Here is a 15,549-nt window from a genome sequence, read left to right as displayed (position 1 = left end):
GCAGTGCGCAGAGGCACAGCCCTGCCCAGGGGCTGCAAGGAGGGGCCGGCAGCCATATGGAGCAAGTGTGCAGGAAGCTGCTCAGCTCTGGTGCGCTGCCAGTGGTGAGAGGGGCCCCGGGCCGTTTTAAATCGCCTGGGGGACGCGTGGGTGGGGGAGCGCCCTGGGGTGGCAGGCAGGGCCAAGGGAGAGATCCTGCCCCAAATTGCTGGAGCTCCGCGGGCCATGTTGGGGAGGTTCTCGGGCTGCAGATGGCCGGGACTTTGAGACCCCTGATCTAGGCAATGAAAAGAGTGTGGAATGGTTGAGAGAGAGGGTTTGGAGGGAGTTGGATACAACTGCAGCTGGGGCGAGAAGCTTTCTGGGAGATTGACACGCTGTTAGAAGAAGCTGTGAGGGAAGGTGAAGGGGGAAAACTTTGATGCTAGAGTACATCAGTCTAGCAGTTTCTAAGACCTCATTGTGATATTGTTTGACATTGTGGAAGGATTTCAGCTCATGCACATGGCATAGGAGACAAATCTGATCCTTTCCAATCAATTTGTTTGGAGTAGATAACTTACAAAAAATTCTGTTCTTGTATTTCGCGTGAATATACAGTGTACTGATAGTTCAATGTATTCCAAGTACTGATAATTCAAAGTTAGCAAATATTTATAGTGTAGTAGAACTGTTTGTGCTTTCAGAGTAACAGCCGTGTTAGTCTGTATTCGTAAAAAGAAAAGGAGTACTTGTGGCACCTTCGAGACTAACCAATTTATTTGAGCATAAGCTTTCGTGAGCTACAGCTTATGCTCAAATAAATTGGTTAGTCTCGAAGGTGCCACAAGTACTCCTTTTCTTTTTGTTTGTTCTTTGTAGTCAATGCACAGATTTATTTGCTTGCTTCAGTTGAATGTGTGGGAGGTGCTGAACTTCCTTGGAAATAAAATATGAAGTTCAGCAGTCACATTAAGGGTATGTTTAGACTGCAGCTGGGAGTGTTCCTCCCAGTCTTGGTAGACTTTAGCACACTGGCTCAAACAGAGCTAGCACAGAATAGCGGTGTAGATGTTGCTGCACGGGCAGTAGCTTGGGCTAGCTCCCCAAGTCCAAGCCTGTCTGATCTCGGGTGGCTGAATCAGCACCTGTGTAGCAACGTCCACACTGCTATTTTCATGCTAGCTCTGAGCTAGCACACTAAATTGGTCTACCTGGGCTGCGAGGCATGCTCCCAGCTACAGTACAAATGTACCCCCTAACAGTCCAGGCAATCTGTTTCTACTCTGAAGACTTTCTTTTGGCACCTTAAGGGTCCTAAGTGTGTGGATGCAGCTTCCTTTGAATAAAGGAGAACGGAACTGGGTCATTTGGGGAGCATATTAATTTCTGATGTAACTAACTCGATCTGCTTCAGGGGAATTATACCAGGGAGAATTTTGCTCTGGTGATAACTTCAGACCTGGTGTAAACAGGTGTAGTTTCCATGTTCGTTCCCAGACTCAGTTCACTGGTTCTCATAATAGGTTGTGTACTTGTTGCAAGCTGGTTAGAGAACAGGTGTTCAGTAGTGACAGTTTATACTAATGCTTATTCTTGTTAGCAGAGCCAACTGGTTGTTTGGGTGAATAATTTTTTTTTGTTTGGCCAGTGAAGTGAAAAATCGGGGAAATACTCAGTTTGAAAAGTCCTCAGAATTTATCAGCAAATCAGAAAAGTCCATTTCAGTTGTTTTTTAAGGGCCAGCTTCAGAGAGACAAGGTGGGTGAGGTAATGGCTGTTGTTGGACCTCCTTCTGTTGTTGAGTGAGACAAGCTTTCCAGCTTTCACAGAGCTCTTCTCTTCTTTTAACCTATAGAGTCATTTGTGCACGCGTGAGTGCTCTCTCTCTCCCCCTCTTCCCCCCCCCCCCGAAGCTAGCCCTAAAATCTTTTTCCGAGATGAAGCTAATGGGGTCAAATTTGTGAATGCTTTTGAGTTGATCGAAACTGTGTTTTTCAACAGATCTATTTGTCTAAAATATTTTCCCCAGCTCTAGTAGAAACATCAACATTTCTAGCCCCCAAATCTCACAGATCCATGTAGATCTCAGGTGCTCTACAGGAGATCAGGGTCTGGAGTCGCCATGCTGCTCTGTTGGTGCTGGGGTCCTCATAGCTATCCAATAGTTTCTGATAGCAGCTCACCGTTGCCAGTGCTGCCTTCACTGTTCCTGTCAGCTGCTGTGGGCCTCTTCTGTGCTTCGCAGACCTTCTCCTCTGTGGAAATGGTAAATGCACTTAGGACTACTTTTTTTTTTTCTAAGTGGTGTTCCTACTGGATACTGAAAGATGAGGACAGCACACATTCTCTTTCCTCAAGCCTGCTCCTCTCCTCTCCTGATTTGAACCCGCAGAAAGAAGTTATAGGGAGAAAATTCTAGGCTCTGGTGAAAGTCCGGGACTTTGAAAGGCTATAAAACTTTGGCAGCAGTTCATGGGAGGAAATACCAGTTACTCACTAAAGGCTACTGTATCAGCTGGCTTATAAATACTGTATGCCTTCAGAAATGTATTATATACGTTATGATGGGGAACGAATGATTTATTAATGGAATTTGTCAATATGGGATCTCTTTCAATCATGTTTATTCCATAGGCATTTGTTTTAGTGGCTCAGTTGAAAACAGATATTTTGTATTTACGCTGGAAAAATCAACTTTGATGCAATATATTGTGATTCGTTTTTGATTCCGTCTAGTTCTGTTTATTTTTGGGCTTTAAAAAATTATTTTATTGTATTATGGTGGTGCTGCCTTCAACATTGCTGGGACTTCTTAGAGGTTTTCTTTCTGAAAACATGCCTCCTTGGTGTGTCTCTTTTTTCTCCATTTTACTGTATAAGGGAGTAATACAAGTGCTGTTTGCAGAATGTTGTCAGTCCTTTGGGAAGATTTCTACTTCCTAGAGTACTGCAGCTTGGAGGGAAAGAATTCCAAAAGAGTAATGTGTTAATAGGGAGAAAAATTGTTTAATACAACTGTGACCCCCCATACAAACTTCAGGTGAAACAGTGTGAATAAAAAACCTCTTTATCTGATGTGGGGGTAAAATCTGGCTAAGTGCTATGGTGTATACAAGTCTGTTAATCACTCTCTTTCTCTTGTAGGTGTGTACTGAGGCAACAGCTATTGGACTATGGCATCCGTAAAGCTTTGGTGTGTTTTAGTCCTGAGCTTTCTGCTGCCTCATTCTTATGCCCATATGGACTTCTTCACTTCAATTGGTGAGATTTACTTCTGTATGTACAGAGAATAACTGCAGAGCTGTGTCTGCCAACTTTCAGAACTGTCTCTGCGGTGATGTGATTAAAGATGAAGCTGTGTGCTCTATTAATTAGCATAGCTCTAAATGCACCAATAGTTTTACATGCCCTGCTTGCTTTTTTTATCTTTTTGAGGGAAAATTTGAATTCAAATCAGTTCTGTTAAAATGACGAGATCAGGATACACAATCATTGTATACTATTACAGATATTGGATTCAAAACCATACTTTGGTTTGAGAGTCACTTTTTGTGAATTGAGTACATGAAATAACTCTTGATTAGGATGTACAATTCCAGCATTTCAGGATCCCATCTTTCTCCTCCTCGATGTTTTAATTGTGTATGAAGTATTTGTTAAACTAGCATTTACCCTAAGGTTAAGTGGTTCAGCTGCCTTTTTGCTGTATTTCCTGTAGGATTTACTGCTTTATGAATTTGTAGCTGAGAAACAATCTGTCAGTGCAAGCAAAGCAATTTAAACAAATACTACTTTGTGTATCGCCATAATTAATTCTTGCCATATTTGCTATGTACCAGATGTATTTGAACAAGAGCTTACTCCTTCGTAGCCTTTATTCTCTTCTAAATGAGTCCTGAATTAGTCATAATGCTAAATTTGTGACACTCTATTCACTTCCATGGCAACAAGCTATGTCAAACACAGGACTGTGTCTCTCTACTGTAAGTTCCATCAAAAGGAGAGAAATCTTTTTTGAACACCTCTTCATAAGAACACCACAGAATGTCCAGCCAAGTAAACACGTTCTTGAATGTTTTCTTTTTTGTGTGCCCAAGTTTGTTCCAATGGGAAATCTGTCTGAAATCAGTGTTTCTCAACTTTCTTGATACCAGGGACTGGCTTGCTGCCTTCCTAAGGTGTGTCAGAGAGATCTCAGGGGCCAGAGACAGGGCCAGTGTTGAGAAACACTGCTCTAAATGAGGAGGATCAAGAAGATCTAATAATCAATTGAAATCATTACTTCCTCTCTAGGTCACATGACAGACTTAATTAACACAGAAAAAGACCTGGTGACATCACTGAAAGATTATATCAAGGCAGAAGAGAGCAAGCTGGAACAGATCAAAAAGTAAGCAGCTGGTTTCATAACACTAATATTTAATTGTGATTTCATCTTCATGTACAAGAAGGTTCCTGAAGGCTGAACAGGAATTTATTGCCTATGGGGATAAAGATTAATTTGTAATTTCTGCAAGATTTTTGTCCTAAATGAATGTCTCTTTTGTGAGACATCATTTTGTTTTATTAATTATTTTTTATGGTGGTGAGTCTAATTTCTGTATTGAGAAATTCTGATTTCTCTTGGCAGGATTCCCAGGTGAGTCTAGTTCTTTCAAAAACATGCGTTGCTGATAGGAAATGAGCAAACCAAAAATGTGTGTGTGTGTTAGAGAAAACATAATGATGTGCTGTAGCTTAAAAAGTTTTAATATATATTGCAGTGGCTGTGGTGTGGGTAAGCTGTAACTAGTCCAACAGGCCTCCCAAATGAATTCTAGTAAGTCATTACAAAAACACCCCATGCCATCATCTCTTCTGTATATGTGTGACATTGCACTCTATATGCTTTTATAAAAATATGCTAATGAATGTAAATATAATGTAACTGGAATATGCTTCATGCAAAAGGTCTCTTGTAAGGTATCATTACAAAGCTTACAATCTACTGAGTGTGGGCATCCTATTTGTATAAATGTATCACTCCTGTATCTAAAACTAGAAATATGAAATATAACTGTTATTTCAAAGTGGCTATGCAAAGTGTGGGCCATTAGTAGTGGTTTGGAATCGTAATGGCTCCCATTAGCCAGGACAGTTACCTGTAGATGGCTGTGTTTTACTTGTAAGTCTTCCTGTATACCTGTGGGCTGGCAAGTGGGTAATGAAGTCTTACAGTGACATGTGATCATGTCACCTGAACTGGAATTCATCTTCAACCTGGTGCTTTTCCATTGAGAAGAGGGGTGGGAACCCAGAGGGACAAACGATTCCCGCCTTATGCCAAAGATATATAAATGGGTGGAACAGAACAAAGGGAGCGGCCATCATGAGAAATCCCCTAGCTACCACCTAGGCTGGAACAAGGGCTGTACCAGGGGAAAGGATTGTGCCTGGACTAGGAAGGAGTCCAGTCTGTGAAAGAAACTTATTGAAACATCTCTGAGGGTGAGATTTTATCTGTATTCAGTTTTATTACTGTACTAGACTTAGACTTGCAGGTTTTATTTTATTTTGCTTGGTAATTCACTGTTACTACTTGCAACCACTTAAATTCTACTTTCTGAAGTTAATAAAATCACTTTTTACTTATTAATTAACCCAGAGTATGTATTAATACCTGGAGGGGGAGGGAACTGTTCGTATCTCTATCAGTGTTCCAGAGGATAAACAATTTATGAGTTTACCCTGTATAAGCTTTATACAGGGTAAAATGGATTTATTTGGGGTTTGGACCCCATTGGGAGTTGGGCATCTGAGTGTCAAAGACAGGAACACTTCTTAAGTTGCTTTCAATTAAGTCTGCAGCTTTGGGGCATGTGGGTCAGACCCTGGATCTGTGTTGGAGCAGGCGGGCGTGTGTGGCTCAGCAAGACAGGGTGCTGGAGTCCCAAGCTGGTAGGGAAAGCAGGGACAGAAGTAGTCATGGCACATCAGTTGGCCACCCCAAGGGGGTTTCTGTGATCCAACCCGTCACAATATTCCATACTTTTTCATAAAAGCTGAGTTGGTTTAAATAAAAAACAACAACTTTGAAACTGTACCAACTAACATTTTGTCCAACAGTAAAGATTTTAGGGGAAAGGCCCAATATCTCAAAATGTATCAGGGTTGGGGATGGCGGGGGAGGAACCATGTCCCACTGGAAAGGGGAATTCCTAGCTTTCAAATGACTTTTCTATGTAACTTAATCTCTTCGTAGCCTAGCCATGGTGGGATATGAGTTTTATGACCATTCAATATGTTAGCGGTCCAAAAGATTACTGCCTGTATTACATCTTGGAGCAATGTAACTTAAAGAAGGAAACTTTTATGTCCAGCTATATTTATTTATTTACTTTATTTTTGTGGCTTTATAAAATACATCTGTTTGAAGTCATACATAGGTTTGAAATGTTAGAAGTAGGCCATACAGCCACAAATTAGTGATCACTGGGCAGATGAAACTGTCAAAGGAGTGGAACTTTATCACATAAGCATCATTACTGCATGTGTATATTATATAGACATTGAATTCTTTGGTTTTTAACCTGCTGATGTACAAGTTAAAACAAAAACTTCCTGTCTTTAAAACTTACTGGACACCATTCTACATCTGCAGGGAATGAATACATTCCATTCGCTCTTGAAGTTGGGAAAATAGGGCCCATCAATCTGTGGGTGGATTATGGTTGGGTTTATACAGTATGGAAGCTTATTGGGAACGAAATCTTGGCTTCAGCCTCCTGTCTTATGGTTGTAAAGATGGTTTGTAGCCGCTTATTAACTTTAAAATTGTCATATACTAGTAAAAATGCTATCAATTCAGTGAAATCCCATTATTAGTCTTTTTTGTTAATACATTGTTAAAATCTGGAAGCGTTACACAGAGCAGCCTGTTCAATCCCCGGCCACAGAATAAAAGCACAGTGCATGTTAAAAATCCTGTATTGGCTGGCAAATAGCACTAGCACTTCCAGGAGGGAGCCATGTCCAATTATAGGGCTGGTCTACACTGGGAACTTACATCACCATACCTGGGGGTCTCAGAGGTGTGACAAGTCCATACCCCGGAGTGAAGTAGCTATGCTGACCTAACCCACATTGTAGACAGCAATAGCTTAACAGAAGAATTCTTCTGAAGACCTACCTTCCACTTCTTGGGGAGGTGGATTACTTATGTTATACCAATAAAATAAAAACCAGCAGGATCTTATTAAAGGGGAAAAGGCAAAATGCCACATTTATTGTGAATACAGAAAGAATCATAGTAAGCAGTTAGTTATAGCTAGAACATTCCATTCAATTTCATATTTATTCACACATTTGTTCTCACTTTCACTCTCTCACACGTATGTTCTGCAAGGTTGTTACCATAGTTACCAGCCTTAGAGTTGCTCGTGCCAAGCCACTGGCCAGGACGCCTGGACATGAGGAGGGAACAGGGCCTTGTCAGATGCACATCTGACGCTCCTGGAAGTTGGTTTGCAGAATCAGACCCCAAAGTTCTCACTTTCTAGAGTCCATTTTTATAGGAATTTATTCCTGTACCAGTCTATGGGAATTACTTCATCATGCTGTTGCTGAATCAATCAGCAGATGGCACATTCCTGATGAACAACACGGAGCCTTCGGTTCTCCCATCCTTGAGGCTTTTGGGTGGATTCCGGTCTGCCCTCCTAGGGGTCCTCTGGTTGTTTCCACTTGACGCGTTCTTCGGCCGATGGACACTGCATTCTTGGACTGGCACCTCCCTGATCATTCGGTTATTATCCACACCAAGCATCCATCCACATACATCCTCTATCTCTGTTTTAATCACAATTGTTAACAAAGCGAGATAAATACAACAAAAGGGTGGGGAGTCTCTGTGTGCTGTTCCTGTTGTTACAATGTATTGCTTTGAGGACAGACTCTGTCTTAGGATGTACTAACACAATTAGCAGCTTGCAGGTTTCACGCAGAGAGGGAGAGAAACAGTACCAAAATCCAAGAGACCTCTTAATTAGTAATACCCTGGAATTTAAACTATGGGGAATCAAACTCATTTGTGATTTTAATGCAGAACTTCTTTAATATGATCCAACACTTATGCCCACAGAAGAGCCCCTCACATCAGTGTAGGTAGTGTCTACACTGAAGCACTACAGGTTTAAGTGTAGACATACCTGTGCTCTGCTGTTGAGGAGGGTCACCGCAACATGGGGCTTCTGTGGGCAGGAAAAGGCTTCAACAGAGGTTTGGAGGATCGAATACAAATGAATTTTTTTTACTACCCAAGAGCCCAGAAGGAGCAGTGAGTCAACTAGGTGAACTTACTTTTTGTGTGTCTAAATATAAGGCCTATTTACTGTCTCGATCTAGGTTAATGCAAGATCCCCTGCTTTCTGCTGTGGCAGACTAGGAATTCTTTGGCAGCTTTATATGAATATTGAAATAGTATTTTTTATTTTTGTCTGTGTGTGTGTGTGTGTGTGTGTGTGTATAAAAATATAGAAATTACTGAATCAAAAGTTAAATTTTGTAATAGCAGCCCTTGTTTTTCATATTACATTAATTTTACTCTGCCCCTATACTTTCAGTTTTCAAGATGCTGCTGATTTTTATGTAGCATTGCACTGTAGAAATTGTTGAAGGGAAGCTTGGAGATTTTTGCAACTGGATAGGGGACAACTTCTCAGATACATATTTTAGGCTTCCTGCAGATACAGGAATACAGTGCTACATCAGCTTGCAATCAGTTCTTGTATAGGAGGTTTTATTTAGAACCATGAGAGCCAGCTTTTATTTAAAAAAAAAAAAAAAAAAAATAAAGCTTAGATTCTGGAGCACAGTTTCCTGGCAAAGACCAGAATATATGGCCCCGGGTTGAGCATGCTCGGTGACTAACTTTCAAAATTTAATATTTAGCCACTGATATTTTTTCCCTGTTAAGAGTAAAATGTGTTTTCAACTACTTTTTTTGGAAAGTACAAAAATATATCTAAACATTACATATTAATAAATTACCAAGACCCTGGGTAAGATTTTATATTGGACTGTTCATTCCTGAGTACAATTTTATACAGGAATTGCTGAGATACTACCTATGGCAGTATGTATTTACCTTTCTTCCTGCATATTGTAGAGGAGTTCTGTGTTGGTGCATTGTGCTTTAATGCTGAAGGATCATGAGAATGATGCTACTTCAAGGTTTACACCACAGCAGAGGGAGGGCTGAGAAAGATGACATTTTTGATTCCTTGCAGATAAACTTTGCATACAGAGAAAGTAAAAATAAACAACTTGTACTGGAAGCTTTATCAGCCAAGAGAGTCATGTAGCTCAGCATTAGTTTTACAATACATAGGAAAATATTTAGGTGATACCGTATTAAGCTTATTCCTAATATATATGTTTCATAGATGGGCAGAGAAGTTAGATCAACTGACAGACACTGCTACAAAAGACCCAGAAGGATTCTTGGGGCATCCTGTAAATGCATTCAAGTTAATGAAACGACTTAACACCGAGTGGGGTGAACTGGAGAGTCTGGTCCTGAAGGACATGTCAGATGGTAAGTTTGAGGAGATTTTGGAGTTATCGACACACAACTATTGCTCTGATTAACATTATCACCCTAATGCAAGCAAAGCACAACTTTGTTTTTTGAGGAACATACTTTTTTTGTACTGCACCTGCAGTAGAAATAACAATGGTCAAACACTTTTGCAGAGAGAATTATTTGACTTGTATCTTGCATGCATTGTCATTGAAATTGGATTTCTGTCATGTTTTCCATGACTTTGTGAGTCTCTCTGTAGAAGACGACCCTGTTTTTTCTGTATGTAGGTACATATAATGCACTTATCACCTTATCAAATTGCTGATTGTGCTGGTAAAAAGTTTAACCAGCTCTGAGCTATACAGGAAGAGATCAAAAGCTCACCAACAAAACTTCAGTGACAAAGGGAGTAAATTCAGAGAGCTCGAATTCCTCAAAGTGGACTATTTGTGATGGTTCGTGGGGTGTCCAGGACTGAGTCACCTTGTTACCCCTCTGCCTCCAGCAAAAGGGAAACTTGCTTGTGTTTAACTGGGTGTCAGCTCCCTGAAACAGCAGTCTGAGTGGCTAACGATCTCCTCGGGGCTTTGCCAGCCCTTACTTTGCCTTGCAAGTTAACAAAGGTGCACCCCAGTCCCCAAGACCTTTTGAAGCATTCCATTGTAGTATTTAACACCTTATCTGCTGAGCACTCCCAGTAATACCAGGTATGCCTCCCCAAAGCGAACCGTATACTTACCAGTTTACTCATAGACTTTAAGGGCTAGAAGGGGACCATCATGCTCATCTAGTCTCACCTCCTGCACATTGCAGGCTACAGAACCTAACCCACCCACTCCTGCACAAGGTCCATAACCCCTTGCTGATTTAGTGAAGTCCTCAAATCTTGTTTTAAAGAGTTCAAAGTTACAGAAAAATTCAGCATTTACTTTAGTTCAAACCAGCAGGCAACCAGTGCCCCATGCTGCAGTGGAAGGTGAAACCCCCCGCAGCGTCTCTGCCAGTCTGACTTGGGGGAAAAAGAGAGAGAGCAACCCCCTGTGGTTCAGTCTCCAGTGTCTTGTCTCCCTGTTGACTTAGTATGCGAATGGGGGGCCTCCGTTGTGTTAAGTTCACAACACTTAATTTACATTAATTTATACCCCTTTCACCATCCTAAAACAATTCTTCTCTCCCTCCAACATCCTAAAACAGAACATAGAAGAAAAAAATTAAATTGAAGGACTGATATTCAGACGTGTCCTCTAGTTTGAATCCGGATTTTCATTCATGCAAAGTATTGTGAAAATTAGACTTATTTAATACAGAGAAACTCTCCCACATTTTCCATATAAACTTCTACTAAAATAAGGCATCTTTCAACATACTTACGTGTGAAATTAGTGATTGTCTGTTCCCTATACATTTGCTGAAACAATATCTCAGATCCTGCCTCAAGGTTGGTCCTGCATGGGTAGTAACAGTCATACAATTTTTTTTTCCTTTATGCTACTTTATCTCAAACCATTACCATGATATTGCATAGGGATTCTTTTGGAAGAAGAGCCTTAAGACAACAGATAAAGAAACTATGTTAAAATTAATTATCCTTGTCTTTGAATTTGCTGTGTATTGGTTATTGATTTATTTATTTTTAAAAACATTTCAGCATGGTTGGTCTTGTGTGTGATGTTTGGTTCATTGGCCTGTTAGGACACTCATGAAATGACTATTGAATAATCAAGAGAGGTGCACTGTTAGCATATTACTGCTCCGTACAAATAGGCTTACACACTGTTTATCTAGAGTTCCACCCAAAGGTGGTAGCTTTTGCAAGAAGATCTGCCTCTGATTTAATAATAGCCTGCAGTGACATGCTGGTTTTCATCCAACAACTTGTATAGGGATATTTATTTGTAATTAAATGTTGTTAATGTAAAACTCCCAGGACAAGCAAAGCCCAGTTCTTTTCTTGATCTCTCTGACATTTCTTTTTTTCTCCGAAGGCTTTATCTCTAATATGACTATCCAACGCCAGTATTTTCCTAATGATGAAGATCAGGCTGGTGCAGCCAAAGCTCTCCTACGGCTCCAGGATACCTACAATTTGGATACAGACACCCTCTCCAGGGGGAATCTTCCGGGTAAGAAGCACCTGAGCTAGTTTGGAAAAATAGCTGTGCAGTTACAGAATATCTAGATTATAAACCCTTTTGAGGAGTCTATTCTTCATGCCTGTCTATAAAGCGCCTAGCATGCTGTTAACAATAGGAAAAAACCCAGACTTTCCTAGTCTTCAGCCAGTCTCTGATAACCTGGCCCACAGCACACAAGTTTATGTAAACTGAACTGCTGCAGGGAGTTGTAAGTCACATCTCCCAGTGTCAGCCTGTACCCTAGAGAACACTCTACTCAAGGCAGGATGAGCACTGGTACCATAGCACTTCCTTGGGATTTTCTGATGGGGAGGGACACGGCAAAAACTGCTGAGTGATGTACTGAAACACTATGTGCCCCACCCACACTTCCTCCCAGGCTCACTTTTTGGGTGTGTTGGTCTTTCCTTCAGTTCTTTGGTGGTGAGTATGTTGTAGCTGTTTTTCTTCATCACTTTCTCTTCCTCTGATGGGCTTTCTGCTGCCAGGACCTTGTGCTTGGGTTTAGAATGGCAAAAATTGGCATTAAACTCAAACTGTATCTAGCCCTCTCTGTGTAAGTCAATGTTAGTATGTAGGAAGAATAAACATCTGGTAGTTTTATTTGTCATATTTTTGGCTTCTTATGGAGCTATTGCCTCTGATCAAGCAAAGCTGCACTCTGTCTCTCCTAGAGCAAGATTAGTTGCTCAATATTTAAAGTTGCAATTGAGTTTCCATTTATAAGTCCACTGCATAGCTCCTCTCTAAAATACCACAGAATTAGCACACTTGGCTGGATAAATATTCTTGTTATGTTAATGCAAGCCTTTAACCTATGGCTTGTATATAAAACTCAGTAGGTAAACAAATCACTGCACTAATCACTGATGGTTAAAATGTGCCAATTTTGGTTAAAATATACCTATTCTGTCCATTTATTGTTAGAGTATTTCATGCTGTTATGTTAAAGAAAAATATTTAAACAGGAATGAGATACTGATTAAGAGTAAATATTATAATCAGCAAGCTGTATTTTAAAAGTCTGTATCTGAATGTGTGCAGTGGAATGCATGTTAGTAAAAAAGAATGCTATTATATAGTCTTCCCCACCCCCCCAACGTATGGGGAACATGTGGAAAACATACATAATCACTTGCACTTATATAAAGCTAGCTAAAATAATCTTTAACAGTTTTTTGTAGGCAGGAAAAGACAGCTTGTCCCTTGTAAAGAAAATTAAAGGAAAGTTCCTAACTTCACTGGTTTCTCTCTCCCTCTGTTCCAAAACAGTCCTTTAGCAACTGGGGGGGAGAATAAGCACTGCACAGTCCATGTTATATTTTCACAAACTCTCATGTTCAGATGCCTAATAAAATTGGGAATGATTGGCTTTAATGTTGCAAAGCATAATTCTTCTTCGAGTGTTTGTTCACGTCCATTCCACATTAGGTGTGTACATGCTGCGTGCACGAGTGTGGAAACTTTTCCCCTTAGCGGCTCCCAGCGGGCCTCCCGAGTGGCACCACTGTGCTGTGCATATATACCCCTACCGGTTTGACCCCCTCGAGTTCCTTCTTACCATCTGTGGTGGCGCTGGAACACCTTCCCCCTCTCCCCCCCGTCCCTTAGCCTTCAGAGTAGCTGTTATCAGTTCGTTTACATACAGATTGTGGACACTTAAGTCATTAGGTGCTTGGAGGCCTCCAGCACCTGCTCCAGGGCTTCAAGGGTTGCACCACGTGCTGCAAACCTATGCCAGTTAGTGACCCCCCACGACTTGTGTCTACGTTGCCTGGGGGATGGACATCAAACTGAAAGGTGTAGGATTTGCAAGGCTTTTAAGCCAAGGACAAGGAAAGAAAGAGACTTTCACCTAAAGCAACTGTTGATGGAGGCCCCATTGCAGCTGCCGGGCTCGGAGCGCCCGACGCCGGCTCAGGCTTCCTCGGTGCGTAGTGTCCCGGAGCCGTCGAGAGACCTGGCACTGGCTAAGCACTGTAAACTGTCGGGCCTGGAGCTAGGCCCCGGCACCGATCGTTCTCCCCGGTGCGGCCCCCGGCGCAGCCTAAAGAAAGGCGTGGTCGTTCCCTACACAGGAGGCTGGCACCTCCCAAGGCCCCGAGCGCAGACAAGAGTGGGAAGGCCGCAGTACCGGTGCTGACACAGGTGGTCCCAACAGCGCAAGCCCCACCGAGCCCAGACCTAAGTGAGCTCAGTGTGGACGATGGGCTCGAGGGCATAACGGATCAGCCCTCTACACCTGGCACCTTTTGAGACTGCAAAGGACCTCATCGAGCTATTGGCAGCGAGCCCCCTCCTGTATGGGAAGAACCCTCTGGCGCCCATGCCTCGGGTGCCGACGAGGGGTAAGCTGGCAATGGTGTGCCACTCGAGGACACGGTCCCGGCACCGCTCCCGGAGTTGATCCCGGTCGAGCTCCGACTCTGCAGACTCGCCCTTGCCAGGGGCCCAGAAGGAGGTTGTGGCACCGGCAGCGGGTCGAAGCGAAGAAGCACCAGAAAGGGCATGCAGCTCTCCGGCATCGCCCAGAGACCAGCACCGGGAGGAGCTGAGATGGCCCTTGCCAGAGGTCTCCCGCAGACAGTCCCAGTCCAGGGAATGCCGGCATTGGTCCCAGTCCAGATCCTGGTCCCGGTCCCAGGGATACCAGTACTGCTCCTGGTCCCGCTCAGCCAGGAGCTGCTCGTTCTCCCGCTGGCGCAGATTGTTGGCACTGCCATGGCCTTCGCGATCGGCGTCGCCGCAGTCCGGCGCCGGCTTCAGCCGCTATAGCTACCCGCACCGGGGCCTGGAAAGCAGGGACCCTCAGGGGAGCTGGCAACGTGAATGGGGGCCGGCAGGCCATTGGCCCTTCTGGACCCCCTGGGCCTATCAGGAGCACCAAGGGGCCCCGTCCAGGGCAAGTTACTTGGTGCAGAGGTCCCGGTCCCTGCACCGACACCAGAGGTGCCAGAGGCAACAGTGTCCTGGCCTCCAGCATCCCCCCCAAGCATAGACCGGAGAGTCCGGCACCAAGTCCAGTGCCATCCCATGGACCCCCACCCTGGCCTGAGCCGGAGGCCCTTACCACAGGAGATGGGGAGCAGGAGGACCAACCAGAGGGGGTTGAGCAGCAGCTAACCTCCTGATCTTCCCCCGATGAGGCGGTGGAGGGTACAGAGGTGTCTGGCCCTCTGCCAATAGACCATAGAGCCCACCAGAAACTGCTGTGCAGTCGCCCAAATTTTGGGGTTGCAGGCTGAGGAGACGGTTGAGCAGGAGGACCCCATGGTGGACATTTTGAGCCCCAAAGGTCCATCCAGAATAGCTCCCTTGCTCATTAAGACCATTCAGTCTAACTATAAGACTATATGGCAGACCCCGGCCTCCAGCACTCCAACGGCTAAAGGAGTAGAGCGTAAATACTTTGCCCCATCTAAGGGCTGTGAGTTCCTGTTCTGCCACCCGAGTCCGTGCTCCCTAGTGGTTTCGGCGGTGAATGACAGGGAGCACCATGGTCAGCAGGCCCCGGCCCCTAAGGCCAAGGAGGCGAAACGCCTGGACCTTTTTGGTAGAAAGGTGTACTCATTTGGGGACCTTCAGTTGAGGATTGCTAACCAGCAGGCCATCCTCAACAGGCACAATTTCAACTCCTGGGCGGTGGTGGGGAAGTTTAAGGACTACCTCCCGCAAGGTTCCCAACAGGAGTTTACGGCCCTGCTGGACAAGGGCAAGGCAGTAGCCAAGACCTCTCTCCAGGCCTCCCTGCATTCGGCAAACACGGTGGCTAGAACAATCGCGTCGGGCTGATCATGAGGCGCTCAGTGTGGCTCCAGGAGTCAGGCCTGCCCCCCGAGATCCAGAATACACTCCAGGACCTCCCCTTCG

At 43.6% G+C, this 15,549-nt stretch overlaps 1 protein-coding gene and 1 long non-coding RNA gene across 9 annotated transcripts in view; one reads left to right on the top strand and one right to left on the bottom strand.

Annotated features, from left to right (window-relative positions):
* The window catches only part of P4HA1 (prolyl 4-hydroxylase subunit alpha 1), a 74,390-nt gene that overhangs the window by 19,936 nt on the left and 38,905 nt on the right, over positions 1-15,549 (top strand). For 7 of the 8 annotated variants that reach the window (XR_005226060.2, XM_043552137.1, XM_043552138.1 and 4 more), the window contains exons 2-5: positions 3,127-3,243; positions 4,276-4,372; positions 9,405-9,556; positions 11,530-11,667. Coding sequence is in view for 7 of the 8 variants with exons in the window: in XM_043552137.1 (XP_043408072.1) it covers positions 3,156-3,243; positions 4,276-4,372; positions 9,405-9,556; positions 11,530-11,667 (475 nt within the window). In the remaining variant the exon portion in view is untranslated. Of the gene's footprint in view, positions 1-2,104; positions 2,249-3,126; positions 3,244-4,275; positions 4,373-9,404; positions 9,557-11,529; positions 11,668-15,549 lie in introns of those variants that run through there. The other variant, XM_037903576.2, reaches the window with a different exon arrangement.
* LOC119566760 overlaps positions 11,663-15,549 on the bottom strand; it is a 65,567-nt gene continuing 61,680 nt past the window's right edge. Inside the window, exon 5 of the long non-coding RNA XR_005226061.2 lies at positions 11,663-12,176. This is a non-coding gene — a long non-coding RNA (uncharacterized LOC119566760). The remainder of the gene's footprint in view (positions 12,177-15,549) is intronic.

Source organism: Chelonia mydas, chromosome 7, assembly GCF_015237465.2.
Source record: "Chelonia mydas isolate rCheMyd1 chromosome 7, rCheMyd1.pri.v2, whole genome shotgun sequence".
NCBI lineage: Eukaryota > Metazoa > Chordata > Testudines > Cheloniidae > Chelonia > Chelonia mydas.
Note: the sequence above shows the minus strand (reverse complement) of the source record. Positions and strands in the feature narration are given on the sequence as shown.